The sequence below is a fragment of the Camellia sinensis genome, chromosome 15, assembly GCF_055761805.1.
Source record: "Camellia sinensis isolate YWXY chromosome 15, ASM5576180v1, whole genome shotgun sequence".
NCBI lineage: Eukaryota > Viridiplantae > Streptophyta > Magnoliopsida > Ericales > Theaceae > Camellia > Camellia sinensis.
The window spans coordinates 52841163-52868000 of NC_138975.1; the positions used below are offsets into that span (position 1 = coordinate 52841163).

General features: G+C 34.6%; 1 protein-coding gene across 2 annotated transcripts; it reads left to right on the forward strand.

Moving 5' to 3' along the window:
- The first annotated feature begins 1752 nt into the window (after positions 1-1752).
- On the forward strand, positions 1753-24674 carry LOC145812690 (putative alpha-mannosidase At5g13980). 2 transcript variants are annotated; one of them, XM_082907700.1, is made up of 30 exons: positions 1753-2326; positions 2427-2510; positions 4330-4432; positions 4630-4804; positions 5018-5137; positions 6102-6185; positions 6279-6350; positions 6815-6928; positions 7253-7353; positions 7447-7540; positions 7641-7808; positions 7911-8000; positions 9507-9572; positions 9682-9738; positions 10644-10863; positions 10994-11133; positions 11517-11576; positions 11738-11797; positions 11881-11952; positions 13539-13586; positions 13722-13841; positions 14017-14082; positions 17036-17148; positions 17293-17377; positions 20301-20411; positions 20496-20591; positions 20725-20772; positions 23910-23978; positions 24054-24288; positions 24369-24674. In XM_082907700.1, exons 4-29 carry the CDS (start codon positions 4640-4642, stop codon positions 24285-24287), a joined length of 2673 nt encoding a protein of 890 aa, XP_082763826.1. In that variant the 5' UTR covers positions 1753-2326; positions 2427-2510; positions 4330-4432; positions 4630-4639; the 3' UTR covers position 24288; positions 24369-24674. The 2 variants fall into 2 exon arrangements, with proteins under 2 accessions (XP_082763826.1, XP_082763825.1); XM_082907699.1 differs by having other exon boundaries at positions 4330-4418.
- The last annotated feature ends 2164 nt before the right edge of the window (positions 24675-26838 follow it).

Sequence of the window (26838 nt, forward strand, 5' to 3'; positions counted from 1 at the left end):
TGTTGTATGTTAATTGTAAACTGTGAAAATTCACATCGTATTTTGGTATGAGTTTTGTTTTTTCGAAAGTTAGTTGTATGTTCGTTGTTTATTGTGAACATTCACATTGTACTTTAACATGTGTTTTGTTTTTTCAAAAGTTAATTGTATGTTTATTGTTTACCGAACATTCACATTGTATTTTAATTTTCGTTCAAACTTTTTGTTGCGTTATTTTTAAAATTTTCACATTATAAAAAAGTTAAAAGTTCATAATTTGAGATTTTTTCCGTGAAATGAAGGAGAAAATTTCTTCTTAGAATGAAAGAGAAATTTTCTCCATAGAATAAGAGAGAGATTTTCTTGTTAGAATGAATGAGAGATTTTCTTTATAGAATAAGAGAAATTTTTTTCCCTTAAAATGAAGGAGAAATTTTCTCCTTGAAATAATGGACTATTGTTATTTTTCAGAAATGTTTGGGACCTCTTTGGGGATGACACCTACACCCCTAAAGTAATCCTGACCCTCCATAGATGTGTGGGACCCACTCATGCATGTGTAGGGTTCACATCATGAGTGGTCTAGATTTGTGGAGATCTTGTGAGGGTGGAGATTTCAATCTTTGCTCGTTATTTTTTATTGTGCATTAGTTTCAAAATAGAAACATGTATAAAAAATTAAAAAAATGATTTAGTCATATTACATTAAATATGATACAATGAAATACTAAAAAAATGATAGATTAAGGGGTTGTTTGGGATGGCCTAAATAAGTGTACTTTTTGTCTTTTTACGAAAAGATGTGCAGAAAAGTAGAGAGGTGATGTGATGAAAAAAAGATAAAAAGATAAAAAGATGGATTATATTGGAGTTGCCAAACTTGACCTAAACATAATAAAGCACTTAAAAAGAAAATTTATCAAAAAATAACCTCTATTTTATAATTACTACATTGTATATTTTTTTAAATTATTTTTTAATCCAAAAAATTTAGTTGTAATCTTCCTCAAGAAAAGTCCCTCTGCCATAATATCCACACCGATAACTTCACTGACTCATGTCCTAGTGACAAGTGATTTTTTAAATTTTTTATTAAAATTTTAAAAAATTAAAATAAAATAAAATAAAATAATTAATAAAATAAAATATAATATCAATCTCATAGCCATTTCATTTTGGTTGCGTTTGGTAGAACTTTGTAACTATGATTTGAGAATATGAGTTATATTTTGAGTTTGTGAATTTTGAAATTATGATTTGAGTGTGGAAAATTTGTTTGGTGAAAGAGTTTTGAGAATAGTTTTGTAAAGAGTTTTAAATTGAGTGAGGAATTTTTGATATGACATTTGATATTTGATACAAAAATTTACAACTCAAAATTCTATTAAAGCACATAAATTTTTTTAAAAAATTCAGAAAATATTTTTTCGAATATATAAAAATTAACATATCAATTGTAAAAAAAAAAAAAAAAATTGCACTGTTCCGGTCAACCGGCCTGACGATCGGTTAGGCCAAATTTTAAATTTTTTTTGTGAAAATCGCGCTCTCAAACAGAATTTTCTGTAGAGTTATGAAAAATTAATTTTACAACTCTATTCAAACATCATATTCAAACTACCAAATGAAAAACTCGTTTGAAAATGATTCAAAACGGAGCTTTTTTTTCTCATAAATATTATATTTAATTATAAAAAAATTTAACAATCTTTTTAATATATAAATTTCAACCTACTAGTGAATTATAATAATTATTTTTCCAAACGAGGCACCAAAACTTATCTTATAATAATTATTTTTCTTATATGACACCTCACTCTCTCTCCGTCTCACTCTCTCTCAATCCACGGCAAAAGCCCTATATTTCTTATATGACACCTCACTCTCTCTCCGTCTCACTCTCTCTCAATCCACGGCAAAAGCCCTAGAGCTCGTGCCAAAGAAATTTCAATGCACCAAAACTCGATCGACAGTGACATCTTCATCATTATTCGCCTAAATTTGTTTAATTCAAACAAAACAACAGATTAAAGACGCAACGAATTGCAACTTCTTCATTGGATACCCCGCTCGATCAAATCATACCTAATCCAAAAAATGGTTCTTTAGAAGTGTTTTTGGAGCTCGAAACTTCTCAATTTCAGCACCGATGGCTGCGATTCGAGTGTGTTTGTTGACTTTGATCTTGACCACTCTGTGCGCTGAATCGAAGTACATGATCTACAATACTTCACAAGGTATTGTTAGTGATAAGCTCAATGTTCATTTGGTTGCTCATACGCACGACGATGTTGGATGGTTAAAGACTGTTGATCAGTACTATGTTGGCTCCAAAAACTCCATCCAGGTCTCTCTCTCTACTCTTAATTTCTATTTCTGCTTTTGACATTTGAGTTTCTGGTTTTGATTGAGTTTTTTTTTTTTTTGAAATTTTTGTTTGTTTGCAGGGGGCGTGTGTTCAAAATGTATTGGATTCATTAGTTCCAGCACTGTTGGCTGATAAAAATCGGAAATTCATTTACGTTGAACAGGTCACAATCTTGTTGCCTTTCCATATCTATAGTAGTATTATCTACGTGAAGCTTGAGATGGTGTTGACTTAAATTGTCTCATACTTTGGGAGGAGGATGCGACCCGAAATTGAGATCATGAGTTTAATTAAGAAGATACTTACCGCTTGTGCAACACATGTTCTGTGTCATTATTCTTGCAATATTATTTTTTCCCCAATTGCATCTCCTGTGCAGACCGCTAGTATGTATATAAATATATTCCCATACGCTTATAAAAAATTATTATTTAATCTTTAATTAAATTTTTTTATTTTTCATTAAAAAAATTCCCAATTGCCCCCACTGATTTGGTCTTAAATTAGGAATTTTTTTCCATCTCATATTGGTCTCTTTCTCTCTTAGAGCATCAGCATCAGGAGCGTTATAATCGATTCTTAGCTAAATTAACGATATAAATTTCAAAAAATCACCTCCATCAATCTCGATTGCAGCTCATCAAAATTTGTGTATGCTATAGTATCTCGCTATAACAAGCGAGGTACTGTTCATGCTATTTGTGTGTTGCCAGATGTCTGCCTGGAAGTCCGGCCAATCAACTCGCCGGTCAACCGGTCAACGACTTTTTTTTTTTTTTTTTTTACATTTCTTCCAGTTTTACCTTTACAAAGGAACATAAGAATTGTTTGGCTAGCAACTCATCAATTTAATAAAAAAAAAGAGTAACAAATTTTTTAATAGGATTGAGTTAGAATAGAGAGCTTGATGTAGTGGGATGATTAGTTAAAATAGAAAAATGGCTTTTTTAGTTATAATTTGACTAAAAATTTAAAGAGATTGGTGTGGATGCTCTTACATTCTTTTGGACGGAGAGGTTTGGTGAGAAAAGAAAGGAAAGAGAGAGAATGAGACTTATCACTTGGTTGGATGATTAATGAGGTGAGAAATGATGGAACGGATGAAAAATGCTGAGAAACACAAATTACACAAAACTTAAGTTTTGTTTCTCACCAAAAGTGGTGAAATTTGTACAAAAAAATTATAATGCCTAAATTATCCTTCTAAATACAAAACAAATAAAATATATAGATACTTGTATCCTCTTTTAATCAATGTACATCCAAACATCCAAACAAGAAGGTGAGAAACCATAATCATTTCATTTCATTTCTTTTCTTTTCTTTTCTTTTCTTTTCTTTTCATACCTCATGATCCAAACGGAGTGTTAGTCTCTATCTGGGTAAAGAAAATCAATGTCTATTCAAAATGAATTTTATGAATATATATATATATATATATCTTTCTTAAATTTCTAAATTTAGCTCTGTCATGATAAATGGAGCTCTGATAAATAAAACATGCATTGAGAGTTATTATTTTTTTTTTATATTTATTTTAGAAAGTTACAAAATCAGTATTTTCATGTATATATTTTAGCAGAATTGTGACGTTTGTGCATTTAAAAAAAAATGATAATTTGGATTTTTTCTGTTGGAATATGTCCATTGGTTTTTTGAGAAATGTTGAAAAAGAAAAGAAAAGAAAAGAAAAGAAAAAAGAAATAGGATATTATTAATATACATTATTATTATGATTATTGAATTTTCAAATTTTAGTTTTAAGATTTGTTTTGGAAAGTTGGTTAGAAGCTGGCTTTTTTTGGAAAAACATAGAGAGGTGATGTGACCTAAAATAGGCTAAAAGCCAAAAAGTGACTTTTTACCCCAAAAGAGACCACCAGACAAAATCCTGGGTCTGTCCTTGCATAGAGGCTGACACAAACACGCTGACATAGACAGAACCCAATGTGAAACTGACTTAGGCATATTGGATGATGCAGGCATTTTTCCAGCTTTGGTGGACGGATCAGAGCGAGGCAGTCCAGAGTACAGTCAAGCAGCTTGTCAGCTCGGGTCAACTAGAGTTCATGTATAAAATGTCATGTACTCAAATATAGTTTTATATAGAAATTATGGTCACTTATTTGATTCAGGCTTTTCATTAATGTCATTTCCAATCTAGTATATATCAATCATAGGAGACAGGAAATGACATAAATATGTTGAGTATGCAACTCTTCATTGAGCATGTTAAGCGTTATGAATTAAGTGTTATTGTTTATTACTTGGTGGTGACACAGAAATGGGGGTATGTGCATGCATGATGAGGCAGCTCCACATTATATCGACATGATAGATCAGACAACACTTGGGCACCGATTTATCAAAGAGGAGTTTGATGTGAATCCGAGAATTGGTTGGCAAATCGATCCCTTTGGACATTCAGCAGTGCAGGCTTACCTTCTGGGGTCTGAGGTATGGCCTATTGTGTTATAAGTCCTTGTGTTATAAGTCCTTGACATCTTTGACATTCATCAGTCATGAGTTGTCAGCTATTGAAGAATATAATCATATTGAAGCCTGAAGGATACAAAAATTTATACAAGCTAAAAATAATAATAAATTGACCCACTCAAATCGCTGCACCTAATGCCGGTTAACTAAACTTGATCCTTTTTGTTGGTTTAGGTTGGATTTGACTCTCTTTTTTTTGGGCGTATTGACTACCAAGATAGAGCTAAGCGGAAAAATGAGAAGAGTCTTGAGGTTGTGTGGCGGGGCTCCAAGAGTCTTGGTTCATCTGCACAGGTGAGTGACTCAAAGTGGTTTATATTTGTCTCTATTATAATAGATTTGATAAGGATATTCATGATGGATGCAACCTTTGTTCACATTTCATTCTACGTTACACAGACTCTTTGAAATTTGGGAGGTACCACGACACGACACGACACGTTACAGGTGCGGGATACGGCCGGGATATGGCTCTTTACAAATGGATACGGCTCTATTTTGCCCTAAATGCAGAAGAAACGAAAGAGAGAGCAAGGAGAGAACCTGTCACTGGCTTCAATCCTTTGTTCGACAACTTCGACAAGTGTGGCCCCTTCGATCCTCTGTCACTGGCTTCAAATTCCCCTTCGACGTCGAAGTCGAAATCGAAGTGCGATCTCGATCTCGTCCTCCTTACCTGTACACGTGTCGATCTCCTGTTCTTCTCTCTCTCAATCTCTCGATCCCTTCTTCTCTCTATCTCTCATCGCTCGATCTCCTCTTCTCTCTCTCTCTCTCTCTCTCTCTCTCTCTCTCTCTCTCCTGTTCTTCACTAATTTTATTTAAATATAATGACTCTCTGTCTCTCTTACCCCACTATTATTTAAAGATAATAATAACTCTCTCTCTCTCACCCCATTACTTTTAAAATAATAACTTTATAAAGATAATAATTTTATTTAAAAATATTTTTATGTTGTATTTAATTAATTAAATATTATTGAAAAATTTATCCGGATAAATTTTAACATGATAATTTAATAAATATTTTTTTAAAATAACTATTTACCGTATCCCCGTACCCATATCCAAATTTGGATTCATATCTCCGTATCCTCCATTTTCAATTATAAGATGTCCGACCCCTAGATACGCACCTGCACCCGATACCCGTACCTGAGTCTGTGTAACGTAGATTTCATTTACAAATGGTTTTTTTTTGGTAGGTCATTTGTTGTTGCTTGGAAATGAATTCTATCTGTATTATCACTTTTTGTAGATTTTTGCTGGTGCATTTCCTAAGAATTATGAACCTCCAGAAGGTTTCTACTTTGAAATTAACGATGATTCTCCCATTGTTCAGGTAAATACATGAAAAAAGAATGTTAATAGTATCTTGAACATTAACTTGTGCTTGTGCATATGGTAATTTCCGTGTCTCTTTTGTGCACTGCAGGATAATATCAAATTGTTTGATTACAATGTCCAAGAGCGCGTCAACGATTTTGTAGCTGCTGCTTTATCACAGGTAAGATGGGTGCAGTTGTTTAACTTGCTCCATGTAAAAACCTGTTCACTTTCCTCTTACAGTTGGAGTGCTTGGTTTCATGTAATTGTTACTTATCCAATCTGAAAACAGAGCAAAGATAATTGCTTTAAATGTGTTGATGAAAAATAGAAACACGTCTTCTTCCATTATTAATGGAAGTCAGATAGTTATTCTACTAGTTATACATAAAAGTGAAAAGCTACATTTCAGTTATAAAATGGCTTAAATGCTGCCACAAACCTAGCTAACCCTTAAAAATTAAGATCTTGATAGATGATGCTTTGAAGTACGTGTTTGAAGGACTTCCTTTAGAAAATGTAGCGAGTTTGTTTGCTTTTGTGATATTGCAGTATTACAGCTTGGGTTGGCTTGAAGATTTTTTTGCTAGAACAGTCTAACTATGTGAGGCTTACTAGCAATTTTGTTTATGTTTGCTGTTTCAGGCTAACATAACCCGTACAAATCATATAATGTGGACCATGGGCACGGATTTCAAGTATCAATATGCTCAGACATGGTTCCGGAATTTGGACAAGCTAATTCATTATGTCAATCAAGTTAGTTTTCCTCAAAATCATGGTTAAATATTTTCCATATTTGAATTGGATTATGCTTGTTCTTGCATCATGTTATATTTTCCATTCAATTGACTGTCCTCTTATTTTGAAAAAATAAAAAGTTTAATTAGCCATGCTTTACCTGATATAAACACTATACAACATGTTGAGAGTTCACACAGACTCATACCTGATGCCACCTACTGTTGTTACATTTTTTCTTTGTATGTGATCACATGGCATGTGGTAAAGGTGGAGGGTTACAATTTACAAATGTGAACAAACTTAAGTTTTGTGGCTACATTTCTTCATGTATGTTTGCAGGATGGGCGTGTCAATGCACTGTACTCGACCCCATCAATTTACACCGATGCAAAATATAGAGAAAATGAATCCTGGCCCCTTAAGACGGATGACTTCTTCCCGTGAGTACAAAATTTGACAATTAGGAAGTTGAAATAAATGCCCCTACTTTTACCACTTGTCTAAAATGAAGGATTTGTGTATGTATTTATCAGATACGCCGACCGTGTAAATGCTTACTGGACAGGATATTTTACAAGCAGGCCTTCTCTGAAACGCTATGTGAGAGTGATGAGTGGATATTATTTGGTAGGTTTATACAAACTATTTTGGCTTTCATTGACCAGCAAATTGCTTACTGGAAAAGAATTTCAAATTGTGATGCTTATTAGATTCCAATACGTGGCAGCTTGCAAGGCAATTGGAATTTTTTAGAGGGAGGAATAAAATAGGACCCACTACAGACACTTTAGCTGATGCTTTGGCAATTGCTCAACATCATGATGCAGTTACTGGCACTGAAAAGCAGCATGTGGCTGATGATTACGCGACACGGTTGTCAATAGGCTACAAGGAGGTAAAGACTTGCTCCAAGAGTCCCATATTTCCTCTTAGTCAACTTCCTTATGCAGTTATGTTTATGCTATGAGTCCCATCACTAATCCAATATTTTTTGCAGTCTGAGGAGTTAGTTGCAGCTTCACTTGCTTGTATGGTAGAATCAACATCTAAATCTGGATGCAGGAGTCCATTGACTAAATTTCAACAGGCAAACGATAACAATCCTATATGCTTCATAGTTGGCTGTGTTTGTTTTGTATTTAGATTAACATGCATAACCATAAACCTTTCAGTTTTCTTTATAAATGTTCCACCAAAATATCTGTCATTAGTTCAGGCTTTAAAGTTTAAAGTAATTCAAATTGATTGTGCAGATGCTTGCACACCTTAACTCAGTCATTTTAGGAGCTACTGTATTCCTTTCTGTATTATTATTTTATCTTATTGTTATCTTGGGTCCAAAATGCAAAAAAGGTTAGTAGGGGTGAGAGTGGTTTGGTTTGTTAGCAGTTTTTGGCAAATTCTCTACTGAACTGATCCTCTTGGTTTTGTATAAATTTGCACCAAAACTGACCAGCAGAACATGCAACTGAGTCAAACTGCTGTGAATTGAAAGAGTTTGGTTTGGTTCGGTTTAGTTGTTTGGTTTAAGAACATCCTAAATCGATTGATCTATAGCCATATTTGGATATATAGTAATACAGGAAGAAAAAAAAATCATAGAAAGAGAGAGTAGTAGTGAACACTGGTGAAATCAAGTGTAAAAGTGCACTCTGGTTGCATGATCTAAAATTGTGGTTGAGCTCTCTGTTCCGTACAGCGGTGAGCTCACTGCATCTAAAGCTGTTGTGTTCAAAAGATCCTTGCAGTCACCATGTGACAAGTTTCACTGGAGGAGAAGAAGGTGGTCCTGGTTGTACTAGGGTCTGCCATGTGTCATTGTATGCTCAATCATGTTGGTGATGCAGAGAGTAGGTGGGTGGGCAACTTAAGCGGGGGAGAAGGAGAGAGTTATTGAGTGATGGGTGAGCTGCTCGAGGATGGAGAGAGGGGGCAAGTTGAAAATTGAAAAAGGAAATGAAATAACTTGCAAATTTGGGCTGGCAAATGGAGTAGAGATTGGATAGTAAATGTGACAACTAAAAGACAGAATAAAATTATAAATGTTATATATATTTTTGGTCGGTTCGGGGATAATTGGTTTCACCGTTATTTGCACCAAAGGCTGAACCGGGATATCCACTTTTTCAAAAAATCAAAATCAAGTTGAGAACTTTAAAACAGAATACTGACTGAAACTGAAAATTTTGGTCGGTTTGGTTCAGTGTAATTGTCGCACTCAATTTTTTTTACACTCCTAATGGCTACCAACTAGATAAACCTCCCCCATCATAACCCTCATCCAGATGAGGCAGGATTTAATCTCAAGTATTTTATATGGTTACCTATCAGACTTCACCAACTAAGTCCTTGCTTGAATATTACTTTCATTTTGGTAATATCTCTAAATCAGCATCTCCATCAATGAGTCGTCAGTATTGGAGTTTGACTTATGTTTTGCAAATTTGTGGTTTTTTTTTTTTTTTTTCCCCACTGAATTTTTTTTTTGGTGTGCCATATTTGACTTATGTAATTTATTTATTTTTTAATTCTTAAGTAGTCAAGAAACATTGAATTGTTGAATTGACATTTAGGTTTCCTTTTCTCATGCCAGTGCCCGCTTCTGAATATAAGTTATTGTCCTGCAACAGAAATAGATCTCTCTCTTGGAAAAAAATTGGTGAGGAGTATGTTTTAACAATATTTTCAACTTAAGTGCTTCTACATCAGGTACAAAAATAGATTAATTTATCTGAAGTAAAACACTTTTATTGCCATCTTTTTTGTAGGTTGTTGTTGTCTACAATTCCCTGGGGTGGAAAAGAGATGATGTTGTAAGAATTCCTGTGAGTATTTTTTGTTTACTCCCTGTCTCAATCCTCAGCCACTCTAGTATTCTCTTAGGATAGAGGTCATATAAAAGATTCTTTAGTCTTTGTTACCTTTGACTCTTCATTTGTCCTTGTTATTCCTGCCATATATCTTTGCTCCAACTTGTTATGTAGTAAGTTTGAGTAGATATTTGACATCTGAATTCATTGGTCCTACATGTTAATGTATGTCTTCAATTTACTGCTCAGAACAGAAAGCCTCTAATTTAGAGGCAATCAATACATGGCTCTGTTCATCTTCTTGCAAAACACATCAGGAGGAGCTGTATTATTCTTTTCCTATCTATTCTTTTAACCTGAATAAAAATATATGATTCAAGAATATGGATAACATGAAATGGATACGGCTTTTATATTGTTTGATTTTGAGAAATTCACATCTTTATTTGATACCTATCTATATAAGAATAGCATTTTTTATTTCTTAGAAATAAAGCTACTAGCCGACCCCATTTGATGGGACTTAAGGCTTGGTTTGGTTAAGCTACTAGCCATGGCTTTGAAGAAGCACATCATTTTTTTTCCCACTCAATACCTGCATATCTGTCGTCTTACCTTACCTAACCAGTAATTTATAAGCTATCCAAATTTCAACATAGTCACAATTATGTGTGTTACAGTATGTTTTTAACTAGTTCCATTTATTTATTTATTATTTTTATTTTTATAAATATGTTTGTATCTAGTTCCATGAAAATGTTAATCTCTTTATATGCCTTTCAAAAATATATAATACTGGGATCTAATGTGAAAATACCCTAATTCATATTTTCTCTTTTTCTGCTGGAAAGTGGACAATTTTAATGATTTGTTTATTAACTTTCAAGCATTATCTATCCCAATTCATAAACTTGCAACAGGTGATCAATGGGAATGTCACAGTTCAGGATTCTAATGGAACAGAAATTGAATCACAGCTTCTACCACTTGCTAATGCTTCTCTAGGCATAAGAAACTACTATGCTACTGCATATGTGGGTAAATCTCCAAGTACAACCCCCAGATATTGGCTTGCATTTACAGCATCTGTTCCACCTCTTGGTTTCAGCACTTATGTCATCTCAACTGCTGAACGGGCAGGTTAACCATCTAATTACCATTTTTTGAAACTACTCATACAAAGTAGAGAAATCATTTAGCTCATTTATTGAGTATTGAGAATTATTGACAGATGGTTGCATTTTCTTTTTGTCCCTTTTTACAAATGCAGCCCCTACTTTAGCAATGGAAATGTCATACGAGTCCATGGGAAGCCAGAATGACACTATAGCAGTAGGGCCAGGAAATTTGAAGCTTACATATTCTGCTAATGAAGGAACACTTACTCAATATGTTAATACCAGAAGTTTGGTATGTTATTCGGTTGGCACCTTACTTATTTACGTAAGATCTTCATTGTTATATTGGAAATAGAGCTACATAGAAGTTAAGGCCTTGGCCTCAAAACTTGAGTACTTCTTTTGTTGCTTGTTAAACTTTAGGCCATTCCTTGAAAACCTGAGGTGGGTATGCGAAGTAACTTTTTCTTTTTTATGCCTGTGTGCCTTTCCAAGCTATTTACCCTGTCTCTGCCCCTTCTCTTGATTGCAACCCCTTTTTTTTTTATGATGAGATGAATTGTTATAATTGTTGTTATTGCATTTCCAATGTTTGGGAAAAAAATGCTACTCTATTCTTTCTTTTCTTTCAATTTTTTGACATGCATTTGGTTTGATATTAATTTAAAATTGAAGGTCAAAGAATCTATTGAGCAATCATACAGCTATTATTCTGCATATGACAGAAGTCCCCAGGTAATTTAAACCTCTTTTTTTTTTGTCCAAGCTACTTTTGTATGATTGTTTATACACCTTTGTATTACTGTTTCTCTTTTCATATGACTGTATTACAATATAATGTTACCATTTCGAGCTTGTATAACAAGAATTTTTTTCTTTTCTGGTTGTTGTTGAAGGCCTCTGGAGCATACATCTTTCGTCCAAATGGTATATTCCCCTTGACATCTGAAGGGCAGGTATATTTTGCCTATCAAAGTACTGCATGCACAACTTATACTGATGGAAATGATAAAATGAGAAGCTGTTTTTCAAGCTGCAGATTCCACTTACAGTGGTGCGAGGACCACTATTAGACGAAGTTCATCAGAGGATTAATTCATGGATATATCAGGTGATTACCTCGTTTTTCTTCTTTTTTCATCCAAATTATGATGTCATTGAAAATCATGGTGTACTAAAATTAAGAGTAGGGCTTGGATATAGTGACAGAAGACACATTTTTCTAATGAAACTTTAGTAACATCTTGGAGATAAGGTGGGGAACTATATTCCGGACCTGATTTAACATTTTGATATAATTGGAGGAAATAATCTGGAAGTCTTACTGATAGGGAGGCTGGTGACTTAGCCTCCTTGTCTGGCATTAATTATGTGTCGTTGATTCCTTCCTCGGGTGACAAATTGGTTTGGCTCTTGCATTTTTCCTGTGTATTTTCTTGCAAATCCGTCTTCTAAAAAATCATTAGAAAGCAATATTCCATTTTTTCCTCTTCGCGAAAGGATCTAGTAGTCTTTTGCGCCCCCCCAAAGTGAAGTTTTTTATATGGGCTTTGGTTGATGGAATTATTTTGACCAATGATGTCCTTCAAAACAGGAGGCCTAATTGTTCTCTCTCTCTCTCTCCTCATTGGTGCATTATATGTAAGGGAGGGGGAGAATCTGAATCATCTTTTTTTGCACTGTCCTGTGGTAAGAAGTTTGTGGCAGCAGTTTTTTGCTTGGGTGGCTCCAAAATCATGTAGTTTGATGCTATCCATTGATTTTCGCTTCTTAGGCCTTAACAAAAATGCTCAGGTGTTGGGGCTTTGTGCAGTGTTTGCTCTATTCTGGGTCATATGGTTGGAAAGGAATGTGAGGATCTTCAGGACAATAGTTCGGATGTCTTTTCGATGTGGGAAAAAATCAGATTTCTCTCATCTTTTTGGGCTTTCAGTTGCTCCCCTGTTCAGAGGAATACCACTTTTTTTGATTTCTAGTGATTGGAAGGCAGTATGCGATTTGGAGCTTTTTTAGTTTTCAGTTTTTAACTACAAGGACTTCTTGTCCTCCTTTGTACCTCTTTTTCCCTTTTTAATAAAATTCTTCTTTGTTGCTGAAAAAAAAAAAAAAAAAAAAAAAAAAAAAGATAATTGGAGGAAATAATTCATATTAGAAAGTTATAAAGATAATGCTCCAATTGTGATGCTGAAGTTATAACCATTTAAAATATATATATATATATATATATAATATTATAAAGAGTGGCGTCTTTATTCAACTTTTGCTAGTGGCTGAAGAAGTATATCTAGACCCCGGGCAATTGCCCAAGTGGTGATGGAGAGGGCACTTAGGTGCCAAGGTGAGTGAGGTTTTAGGTTCAAATCTATGGAGAGATGTTGGCCTGCGTTGTAATTTAACTACTAGCATACTAACCGCTATCTTGTGCAAAAAAAAAAAAAAAAAAAAAAAAAATTATATCTAGTGAAAAAAAAAAATTATGTGAAGCAAAAAACCATGATTGATCCATCTCTCTCTCTCTCTTCCTGGCTAGAACTTGATCATGATGCGATGGTATGTGGAAATGTGGAAAAGTTGACCTAGTACGGATTTATAGTCTCACTAAATGATGGAAATCTAAATAATGACATATGTGAGCACTGTGCTCTCTGAAAGCTCTATTTGTGATTCTTAGTAATGTAACATTGTTTTTTTGAGCAGATCACTAGAGTGTACAAGGAAAAGGAGCATGCTGAAGTTGAATTCACTGTAAGTACATTTTTGTTTGCCATCATCTTTGTGTTTGCATGAGTTCTTTGTGGTGGTTAGAATAGGAAAACTTATATTGAAGAGAATCTAATTTCTTTCTGAAGCTCTTTTCATCAATAATAAACTGAGTTTCAGGTTGGTCCCATACCTATTGATGATGGAGTTGGAAAAGAGATTGTAACCAAGGTTACAACAGCCCTGAAAAGTAATAAGACATTTTATACAGATTCCAATGGACGTGATTTCATTGAAAGGGTAGGTTGTGTACTCACAATCACATTAGTTATTACCAGTGTGGCATATGCCTTTTTTGTCAGATGACATTGACCACTGAGCACATTTCTTGAATACCATCACATTTTGTGTCTCATTAAAAATAGGTTAGCGTGAGTAATTTTTTTTAACTGAAGGAAATAATTTTATTTTGCAGATTCGAGACTATAGAGCTGACTGGGACCTTGAAGTGAATCAACCAGTTGCAGGAAATTATTACCCTGTAAGTTTATGTCATAATTGGAACTATTTAGATCTTATCTGTTCAGTAAATTGTTTATGATTCCAAAGCTATGTTTTTCATGGTGAAAATTGTATTGAGAAAGTTCAAAATTTTGTTGTGGCATGGGATTCTTTCACCATGTAGATGGCAATAACCTTTTGGGAAAGAAAATGATTTGCATTGATAAAGTCACAATGTGACAATTGCTTCACAATGTGGGAACATGGAATTTCATAAATTGATGGAAGAAGCTTGTTGGCCTGCTCTTATTTGATGTTGCTAACATTATCTGTCACATGGAGTAGGCAAATGTTTAGGGAAACTCTTTTGGATATATCCATATGTACATATGTTGAATGTAAATTCAATTTTATTGTGAGAGGTACATTGTAGTCAGACTGGTAGTGAAACTGAAAGCCTTCTTATTTGGCCTTCTTTGTCCTTCTTGGGTATTCTTGTCTTCTTGAACACAGATATTACTATCAATCTTCTCAATTGGATTTATTGTGTATGGTTCAGGAAGTTTCTGTAGACCATGTATGAAATCATTGTAGTTTTTCTTCTTTCTTTGAGAAATTTTGTGTTATTTTCATTATCTTAGACCTTCCCAACATCTCCTGGTAATTTTTTTTTATAGTTGACATTCTTAAACTCCTGCGCTCAATGAGGAAGTTGGATAAGATGCCTATCCCTTTGGCACAAGATGAAGCCTTTGGAAGGAGGACACAAGAACTCTGAGGGGAATTCGTTGGAGTGGATCCTAACTAAAGAGAGAGTCAGTTGCCTTGCCTCATAATTTTCTGAGTTTGAGACTCTGAATATCTATTCTTAAGGATTGAAGGGGAGTTCCTAGAAAATCTTGTAATAATGAAAGAAACCTAAATGATTCAGCTAGTGGTTGTCTTTTTTTTCCATCTCTCCTTACTAGTTACTTGTAAACTTGTTTCTTCCAGAATTGGAGTGGTCAGCAGGGTGAGGGGTTAGGAAGCAAACCTCTTTCTAAAGAGTACTTACTATGAACTATTTTATTTAGGGAAAGCCCATAAGGCTGGAGAGCCCTTACTTCCTTCGTTCAAAGTCTAGAGCACCATGCAGTCTCAAGCGGAATACGCTATATCAGACACCAAAGAGGAAGGGCAAAGGTAGGGGTGAGCCCAAAGGCACGACCAAGAAGGGGGATAATGTTATCAAATCCAAGTGATCAGATGATGTGCAAACAATGTTTCGTGTTATACCAGATTGATTAGGAAAATCGCGTTGTTTCTGTTAATGAAAAAGATCGAGTTTCGTAGCTATAGCTCGATGCAATGTTGTAAAAGTCAGACCAGTGAGCGAATCGGAAAAGGGATTGGGTGGACATGTCATTGTTTCTACCATTGAGTCTAACTAGAATTGAACCGTAGCGTCATAATTATTATATATATTCGTATAATTTAAAAATAAATAAAATACATTTATTTAAAATATTTTTTTATAATTTAAGATATATATTTATCAAATATATATGGTTATTTATATTTTTATATTAATATTGTCGTAAAAATATTAATTATACATGTGTTTGAGAGAAATTACTTTGAATGCAATAAATGTTATATATCTCTTTTATATTAACAAGGAGCCATGGTGACATAGTGGAAATTCATGTTCCTTGGAGATTGAGATGCTGGGTTCAACTCCTTACAGTACCAACTTTTTCTATATTGGATCATGCATAGCAAACTGGCCCAGTTCTCTTCAACCAGCGCCGGTTCGTCTGGTTGACTAGTTTAACCGATTTAGCTAAACATGGCCGGTTTTCAAGTGGGATCGGTTAGGAGAGTATATCTGAACCGGACCAGACCAGACCCTAGACCGATTGACGGTTCAACCGGTTGAATCGGCCGGTCCGGTTCGATTTTCAAAACATTGGCTTGATGTGAGACTCTAATGCCAGATTCCTTCATCCCAAAGACGGGTGTCTGGTTGTGTGGATCAAAACTGGATTTCGAAATGTCATAGATAGTGGCAGAAACCCGATTGATTGTGATAGGCAAGGAGGAGCACGTAGGAATGCCGACCAATACACAAGCCAATAGTGGCTGAGAGAAAGCGAGCAGCATCTGGAAAGTCGATTTGCTAGATCAGAATGTGAACTCTGAGAATAGGGGTATACTAGTTAACCGCCCAGAATCGATCCATGACCGCTAAACTAAAGGAGTCCACCAAGTAAGCTACACAACCATCTTTACCGCCTTAATCGATCTTAGCTTTTGGACATGCCAACACCCAATACTTACTCCTTTGGCTGAAGAATCTCTTTGAACAAAAAAAGACCAAGGCTGGAAACAACTCATATGAAAACGGATGGTGAAATTGAGGATTCATAGCTTGACTTCGACCTCCGCTCTGAAAAAGCTTTCTCATGCCTGCTTTCCAATCTTGTATCATTTTCATCTAAAAGAATTCACTTTCACTTTTATACTTTGCTTTTAAAATAATAATAAAGAAACAAATGTTTGTAATCATGGGAGTTTAGTGCCCAGCAATTATTATTATAAATTATCTCATCAACATTTCAAACCATGTCCTCAATGATGAATTCTAGATTTTAAGCTTGGCTCGTGCTTTATTTATGTTTGTGACCATGGCTGGAACTATTTGAATTAAATGTGTAAATTAACATAGGAAAGCTTTGTCAAAGTTTTTGTGGATTGGCCCTTAAATCTTTAGTTTTGTAGTTATTTCTTTAACTTGAGAGGATATTTTAAAGACTAGGTAGCTATTGAAGATAAGAAGAATTATTTTTTACATCCGTACAATATTCTTGTTGCTTGTGCATCATTCTTCCATTGTTCAAAAAGATTTGTCCACTGCAGTTGATAGTTGTTACAGGATTTTATGGAAGTCTATTATGCAATTTGATTAGACTATTTGGAATTCACATATTAAATCTAGTTTGTTTAACTTTCAGATTAATCTTGGAATCTACATGAAAGATGACAGCAAAGAGTTCTCAATCTTGGTTGATAGATCTGTGGGTGGATCCAGCATTGTGGATGGGCAACTGGAGTTGATGCTCCATAGGTTTCTTCCCATTTTGTTTCTTGTTTCTCCAAATCCTCTCTTAATTTCTAATTTTTTATTAGATTGGGAGCCATGATAATTTTTATCTGCTTATTACACCAGTTCCAAGTTTCAAGTTAGATAATCTGGTTTTCCATTGTATAGGAGATTGCTTCATGACGATTCTAGAGGCGTTGCAGAGGCATTAAATGAAATAGTTTGTGTTCGTGATGAATGCACTGGATTAACAGTAAGCATATTATACCACGAATTGCTTAATCTGCCTTTTGTTTTGTTTTGTTTTTTTCGTTGGCCAAATTGAATTTGTACATGACGTCATTGCTCCATGTGTTGGCAATGTTAAAATGTTTTACTTTGTACAGCTGAAATGTTACTTTAACCAACATTTTGAATTATGTATAAATCAAATACTGCTTCATCAAGAAAATATATAATGCTAATACTCAATTAAATCTGTATGAAAAATATATATATATATATTTATTTTCTTCAAGTTATTCTTGTTGGATAGCTTTATATAATTCTTAACTAGATAGGATCTAAAGATTTTATCCATTTCAACTCACCATTACAGCATTTGATGTATGTGTAGGGGAGTTGCTCCCAAAAGGGTACCCATTAGGTTTTCTTGATTCACAATTCAAATAACTTCAAGTCAACCTGCTTACAACTAGAATTTTCCTTGACATAGTAATTTTGGAATCAAGTCTGTCATTTACTGATGCTTGAGGAGTGACTAAAATGTTGTTGGGTGCAAGTACGTGTCTAAGTGTCAGATTCATCTAATTCCAAGGTATCATATGTAACAAGGATAGGGTAGCAGATTGAATTTGCTCAAGAGGTCCACTAAAGAATGGTTCTTACAGTTTATTGTGTTTTATTTGAAAATGGATTCATAATACATAATGCCCTCTTTTGCTCAAATTATGCTAGGCTTCCTATTCTTGTGAAGAATATCCTCAACCTTGCATAATGGTGTTAAGAGACATTGAGAGAGAGATCCATTTTTCCCTGGGACCAGTTTGTCAGTGTGGAATTGAGGGTTTTCCTGTATGTCTGTTAGGTGCTCCAAGTCACTCCATGTATTTCTCATTGCGGGATTTTAATTGTGTATCGGTTTGGGTGGCGAAAAACTGTTTGGCAGTAACACCGTTAGAACGTTGAAAGGAAAATTTGCATGCAAACTCTCGTTTCTCGACATACTGGTTGGTATTTGAGACCTGATTTTTCAACTGGCCACGCATACTGCATGCAATATCAGCATATTGAAGGTAACTAATTTGGATCAACCTGCAAAATGAGTCCCCAGATCTCCGTTTTCCCTATGTGCATGGTAGCCATACAAATTGAGTTCAAGGCCTGTTTTGGGAACCTATTATTTTAGCCAAAAAGCCTCTATCAAAAAGTCAACTATTCTCTCTACTTTTCTACATGTCTTTTTGTAGAAGTCAAAAAAACAACTAAAATAGCCAATTCCCAAAACTACCCTTTACACTTTTCATAGGCTTTTTATTATTGCATCCTAAAGTTGAGCAGATTAAGTTCCGGGGGATCGAAGAGAGCCAAAATACTATGGTCTTGTGCGGTCTTTGCAATTTTTTGGGTTCTATGGATGGAAAGAAATGCGAGGGTGCTTGAAAATAAGTTCTAGGAGATGGACTGGTTGTGGGATAGTGTTTGCCATTTAACTTCTTTTTGAGTTTTGGGGAATCCTCTATTTAAGGGGGTCCCACTTTTTTTGTTAGTTAGAGATTGGTTGGCGGTGTGTGATATGTAGGCTTTTGCTTAAGAGTTTCTTGTTAGGGTTTTGCTTTGTGTTTTTCTCCTTTTCTTTTGTGAGAGAATGCCTTATCCTCTCTTACTTTTTTGATTTACCAATAAAGTCTTTTGTTGTTGATCCTAAAAAAAAAAAAGGTTGAGCAGATTAAGGTGTACTCTGGCAGTGTTCCCTCTTCTATAAATTCTGCATTAGCTAAAGCTGATTGCGGTTGAAGGACCTTCAAGAATGATTGTATTTCATGAAGTAAGAACCAGGAAGTGTCTTCTCCCATACACCGTCAGGCTTGTTTTTTATTTTTTTGATTGGTGAAAGTTAGTTATTAATTATTAGATTAGCACTTATGGGAGTTAGCCTCCGCACCTATTGCAAAGCACAAAGTGCTTGTCCCCTTAATTCAACTCCCCCTAGGGACTAAGCCCTTAGAAAAGTCATGGTGGCCAACTAGGCTAGACCTAGTTGGTTACAGCATCAGGCTTGTTAATTAGCATTCACATCTTAGACTGTATTTATGGTGCCTTCTTCAAGTGATTAACTTTTTATTATTCCTCAGTGATTCCTTTTCTGCAATGATGGCCAGATTCTTGTATAGATCACTAAGAATATTTTCATCCGTCGAAGCCCGTAGTTGAGATTGATTGTTAATTTGAACTCCTCAAGGAGTTCTACTGTTTTTCTTTCTTTATACGTCCATCTTGTTGAGTCGTTTCATGAATTGTTCTACTTAGTTTCTGTTCTGTTTTTCAGAAGTCCAATGGCAAGCCCATCATGAATTGTTTTCTCAGCTGCATTGGGGGTTGATCCCATGAAAGTGATGCATTGAAATTTTGATCTGTTGACAAATCTATATCTTCCAGATTCTTATGTTTGCTGAAAATTCTGTTCTTTAGGTACATAAAATTATATATGTAAGTAAAAGTATGCCCAATTTAGTTCCACTTGATTGGGGTACGTGTGGGGTAAATTGGGTACAGAACTAACTTTTGGCATAATTTACAGCCCTCAGTCTTTTGGTATATATGCTATACTCTTTGGTTGGGATCTGTTCTGTGCAAATATAATCCTCTGTTTTACACTACATAGCTCAGTTTTACATGCTAGTTTGGCTGACTTTCTTATTTTTAATTTCTTGAGTTTTGCACTACGGATCTGCTGCAGTGATATATGTAAAATCTTATGTGCTTGTGGCTTTGGGTTATGTGCATGTTGTCTTGTTTTCAATGGAATACATTTTCAGATACTCGAATTTATAATTAATATATTGACCTTCATTTCTATCTACGTATGCATATAATGTGTTGCTTTGTTAATCTTTTTATGAATCTTAGTTTGCAACAGCCACAACTGATTAGCTTAAATGGCATACTTCTCACAGATCCAAGGAAAGTATTATCTCAGAATTGATCCTCTGGGAGAAGGAGCTAAGTGGCGTCGGTCATTTGGTCAGGAGATATATTCTCCATTTCTGTTGGCTTTCACCGAGCAGGTGACAGAAAGACTTTTAAGTGCTCTTGTTGCTGATATGATAAATTTTTTTTGACAGTAATATGGATGGTTCATGTTTTTGCAGGACAGAGATAAATGGACAAACTTTCCAGTACCAAGTTTTTCTCGGATGGACCCCTCCTACAGTCTACCTGATAATATTGCCGTGATAACCCTCGAGGTATTTTCATGTATTCTGAAATAGCAACTGTGATTGCTTCTTTAGATTGTTGCATGTTGCTTGTGCACCTGATGCTGACCTGTTAAGTTCTTGGGATACCTTCCACCTTAAACCTCTTTTCTGAATACTGCAGGAGCTTGAAGATGGAAAGGTTCTCCTTCGGTTGGCGCACTTGTATGAGGTATTTTTACGTCTTTCATATAGTAATTACAAAAAAGGCCTAGTGTCCTTGAGTGTTACCAACTTCAAATTTTTTGTCTAGCACTTGGATCACATAAGGTTTAATTACGAGACAGAACTATTTTCTGCCTTTGTATGTTACTCTTCTTTGAAATCCTTAATTGCACAATGATTTGGTCAGTTTTATCGTCAGATTAAAATTGGGCACAGCAGGCACTGTTGTGCGGCCTTATGGGCTCATTTCAGGGTTTGGTTTGATAATCCGAACCGTTCACATTTTAGAGTACATCAAATAGCGTGGTGGGAATTAATATGCAGCAAGATCAACTTCAGAACAGGGTGTCTCTTTTAGGATGTGGTATAGAGTCACTTCCGTTTAAGTATTTGGGTCTCCCATTGGGGGGTAATCCTAGGAGTGAAGTTTTTTGGACTCCAGTGGTGGAAAAGGTTGGCAAGAGATTGAAAGGGTGGAGTAAGGCTTTATTATCACGAGGGGGTAGATACACTTTGGTTAAGGCTGTTTTAAGTGGTATTCCTATTTATTATTTATCTTTGTTCAAGGTTCCGATAAAGGTGGCAAGGTCACTAGAAAAGTTGATGCGGGATTTTCTTTGGGAAGGAAAGGATGAGGGGAAAAATGATCACTTGGTGAATTGGGAGTTAGTGTCGTTACCTAAGGAGAAGGGGGGTTTGGCTATCGGTAATATTGTGGCTAGGAACTTGGCCCTTCTTGGCAAGTGGTTATGGAGATTTCCACTTGAGACTGATTCACTATGGCATTCGGTTATAAGAAGCAAATATGGGACTCAAGACAATGGTAGAGATTCACGAGTGGTTTTGAGGGGTAGCTGTTGTGCTTCTTGGAAGTCAATTTCTCAAATTTTCGCATGTTGGTCTCGACATCTTTCTGTAAGGGTGGGCAATGGGGAATTTGTTCGATTTTGGGAGGATGTTTGGATGGGTCAATCTTCTTTTGTTGCGGTTTTCCCACATCTATATCCAGTGGCTTGTTCTCATATTTTTGGCTCCAATTTCCTGGAATTTTGATTTTTCTAGGAATCTTAATGATAGGGAGGCTTCACAGTTGATTTCTTTATTGTCCAGAATTGATCATTTTTCTTTATCTCCTCTTTTGGAGGACAAGAGGGTTTGGGCTCTTCATTCGTCCGGAATATTTTCTTGTAAGTTTTTTTTTGATTTCATCATGGATAATCCTCATGTTCTTCAGTTTCCTTTTTGCAAAAAAGTTTGGAAGGCTTTTGCTCCCTTAATGGTAAAGGTGTTCATGTGGACCTTGGTTCATGGAGGCATTTTAACAAATGATACATTGCAGAAAAGGAGACCCAATCGTTTTCTAAATCCTCAGTGGTGCATTCTGTGTTGTAAGAACGGGGAATCCGTAGATCATTTATTCTTGCATTGTCCAATAGCTTTGAATTATGGCATAGATTGTTTTCTTTGGGAAATGTTATGTGGGTTGCCCAAAAAGGGAGTGCGCATATGCTCCTAGTTGATTTTCGCACATTCGGAGGATCGAAGAGAGCCAAAATGCTATGGTCTTGTGCCCTCTTTGCAACTTTTTGGGTTCTATGGATGGAGCAAAATCAGAGGTTGTTTGAAGATAAGTTTCGGGAGGTGGGCTGTTTGTGGGATCATGTTTGTCACTTATCTTCTTTTTGGGCGTCAGGGAACTCTTTATTTAAGGGAGTCCCACTTTTTTTGTTAGTTAGAGATTGGTTGGCAGTGTGTGCAGTGTAGGCTTTTGCCTGTGTTTAGCTTGTTAGGGGTATTTTGTGTTTGTATTCTCATTGTCTTGTTGTAAGAGGATGCCTTATCCTCTCTTCTTTTTTTGATTTATCAATAAAGTTTTGTTGTTGATAAAAAAAAAAGTAGAACATACCTATAAAAAATCAAGTTAATTGGATATCGTTAATCCTTTCATCTACTCGCATTTATATCTACAAAAATAAATGACATTGTGATTTAAAGTATTAAAATGAATACAAATGTGAGTAGATGAAAGGATTAACGATATCTGATTAACTTGATTTTTTATAGGTATGTTCTACTTAATGTACTCTAAAATGTGAACGGTTCGGATTATTAAACCGGACCCCAAAATGAGCCCATAAGACCGCACTACAGTGCCTGCTCACCCCGGATTAAAATCGTATTTAGGAAAGCAAATATTAATAAAATTGCTAAAATCCTAATAAAATGGGAAACTACATATTAATAAAATTCCTAATTAAACTATAATTAAAATTTAAAAGAACATTAATAAAATACTAATGGCACAAAGTTATAAAATAGGAAATAAAATCTCTTTCGCATCGTATAGCTAGTTTTTGTCACAATTTTTGTAACAGTGGGTTTCTTTTCTTTCATAGAGGTCTATAGATGCTTTTTTATTTACATATTTATTTCCTGCATCACTATTCCTGGTTTTCTGCCAATCCCTTCCATTATTGATTTGGTTTTTAAATGATTCCTATGTTACGTACTCTTAAAAATAAATCAATTACCTGCGTCAAACACTTGACAACTAGATAACGGTATTGGATTTTTCTATATTTCCCATCATATATGCGCTTAGCAAGCATATCCATCAATTTAATATTTTTAACACTTTTTTTTTGTTTCATAACTTTATAAAGTGAGTAAATTGCTTTTTTTGACAGTGTGTTACATAAAACCCCATTTTATCCCTAGATACGCACATGCACCTGAGACATGTATCCAATTTCATGCAATACAGAATGATTCTATAATGTAACTTGAAAGATTTTGCTTGGTTTGGATTAGTTTTATTTTTATTGCAACATTGTTTTGTAAAACTTCTTTTCTTTTAAGCTTTGCTGCAAGAGAGGAATTTGGTAGTATATTTTCTGAATCATTCCTTGTGTTCTTATTTCAAAACCAACAATGCTAGGTGAATCATTTATTCTTACATAGAGTATAGATGAAATATGGGTTGTGTTTGTATGTCAAATTCATTTCACAATAATGGGACATCAAAGTCTAGAGCATTCACTATCAGTGGTTAATATCAAATGAATAAATGTAAACAACTTTTCATTTTCCTAAGCAGAGCATGCATTATAAAACTAACTTTTTTGCTTATCTGTATGATTCTAGATTGGAGAGGACAAGGATCTCTCAGTTACATCAGTTGTAGAATTGAAAAAATTGTTTCCGGATAAGAAGGTAAAAGTAATATGCAGTGGAAATTTATCCGTGTACTTCATTAAAACTAAATCATTCTTGAAAATGTGTCTGCAGATAAACAAAATTACAGAAATGAGTTTATCAGCCAATCAAGAAAGAGAAGAAATGATCAATAAAAGATTGGTATGGAAAGTAGAAGGCTCTCCCGATGAAGACTTCAAAGTGTTGAGGGGAGGTCCTGTTGATCCTGTAAAGCAGGTGGTGGAGCTTGCTCCAATGGAAATCCGCACCTTCATTATCGACTTCATTTCATTGTCGGCTTCAATAAGAAACATTGCAATTCTGTGAGGTAAGAAACATTTCATAACAATCACAACTTCCTCACAAACTTCATGAAGTATTGAATTTTATTTATTTATTATTGTTCAGGTAGGTTGCGTTTGAATCATTTGCATTGCTGATTGAAGACTAATTCTTTCCCGAAATACCAAATGGCTTCCTGCCCGTTGAAGTTGCTTGAAGCAGCTCGAATTATTGCCCTTTCTTGTAGCCCTCTGTTGTAAGTTGTAAAAGGGAATCATGACCACATCATTGTTATGGGCGTTCTGTAACCCTTGCCTCTTCCCCTGAAATCTTGTCTCTCTTTTCATCTGTATTATTGGGAGGAAAACAGTAATCAGAAACGCTAGGTGAATAATGTTTAAAGAAATGAGATTGCTTTGGATTGATCTGTTAGTTGGGTCTTGTTATCGGATTTCATCTGAGTACTAGTTTCTGTTTTTGCAAAGGTGCCTCTTCTGACTAGGTGCTTGCTCAAGAATGTGAAAGTTGACTATGGCTCTGTTTGGTGCAGTTTCTTGAGCCACTTATAACTTATTTTCTTTTCTTATTAGTATTTTGAGAATTTGTGTCAGAGTACCGGGCACAATTAGCTTGAATAAGTTGAAAAAAATTATACCCAACAGACCTTTTAAAATATTATGACAAGTCAAAGCTTGCACAAGGAGTTTTCCGACTTGCAAAGCTCAAGCATGCTTTAGGCCTTGTTTGGGAATAGACTAATTTAGTAATTTTTTGATTATTTGGTTAAAATATGAGATAAAAAAAATTAGTATGTTTGGGATGATTTTTTGACTTTTTACGAAAAGATGTGCAAAAAGTAAAGAGAAAAGAGAATTTTTGACTTTTTGGTATGTGTTGTTGACTTTTTGGTTAATTTAGTAACTTTTTAACTTTTTGGCTAAAATAGAGGGTTTCCAAACGAGGCCTTAATGTGCTTGCTGACAGTCCAATCAACAAAATAGAACCATGCAATGATAAATTTTACTAGAAAAATTAACGATAGGTTGGATAGGGTTATTAGCGAGGAGTTTAAAAAAAGTTGTATTTGTTTAATAATCAATAGACTAGAAATAATTTCTTTTGTTTTGAGAGAGATGAGTGAAATTAATCATGTAAAATTTTATAACAACAATGATAGAGGGTCACAATTTTTGTGGTCACAATGACTCAAAACTGTCAAAACGGCGTCGTTTTGGCATGTTTTGCACCCAAAACGACGTCGTTTTGACAGTTTTGAGCCATTGTGGTCACAAAAATTGTAGTCCTTAAACATTTTCCATTTTATAAATAACTTCATTGCATTGTTATCAAATTTGGGTTTATATTAACTAATAAATGTATTACATACTTTAATATTAAAAATTATTTTATAAATATTAAAATTATATTTTAATATTAAAATAATGTCATAAATATATATTTTCTGGTAGTATTTTATTTTTTTAATATAATTTTTTTTGGTATAAATATTTTTATTTTTTTATATTAAAAATTATTTTCATATTGAATTATTTTAATATAAAAGAATGGTAGAGTTAAAAAAGGTGGAATAATTTTTTTTTTTAAAAAAAATGATAGAGAAAAAATCATACTGTAATAAAATAGAATGAGTAAATTAGGTAGGATAATAGAGAGGAAAATAGTATATTCTTCTCTATTGTTTTTCTAATATTATCTCTTATGGCGAACTATTAATCCCATTCATAGAAGCCTATCATAGTTCCAAGATTTTGCAAATTTCCTTTTCCGTTTTATAAACAAACACAATATTAGTAGATTTCACATCTATCCTATTTTAATCCTGGGGCAATTTGGGAACTTGGTAAAAAGTCAATTTTTTGGCTTTTTACCAAGTTCTCTTAAAAAAGTCAAAAAGCTAAAAAAGTCAAAAAGTTAAAAAATCAAATTTTTATCAACTTCTTAAAACACCTTATCTCCTACAATCCAAAACAAACGAACCCTTATACTATTTTTTTTTTTTGGATAACTCAGGTATCCCCAACCCTCTGATTTTAAAGGAAGCCAGGACTAATCCTGAGAGGTATGTAGTCGGTGGGAAGCCGGACACCCTTTTGCAAACTGCTGCAATCATTCACCCAGTGAAAAATCGAACTTCGGCCGTGCGCCTTACCCACACAACCCAAGTAACGCCCTAACCACTGGGACAACCTGCCCCACCCACGAACCCTTATATTATTAGTGGTTACTTTTTATGTAACTCATTATTAGATTTTAGTGTATGCAGTAATCTAAAGTTTCTCTTTCTGAGAAAAAGATTGAAAAACACAATTAATCTATTACCTACAAAGAGGAATTGGAATTATTGTCATGCCATTGACCCTAGATAAATATTCCAAAATTTGATCCTTCAACTACTATCAACAACTTACTCGAGCTGCAAAATATGTACGTATTATTGAGTTATTTTAATAATATTCCGTTAAAAACTTGCAGTAACATTTTTTTTTTTTAATTTTTAAGTGGAGGAAGATTTAACAAGTTGACTTGATAAAATTTATTAAGAAACACAGAGTTTGGGTTTTTAATTTGATTATAT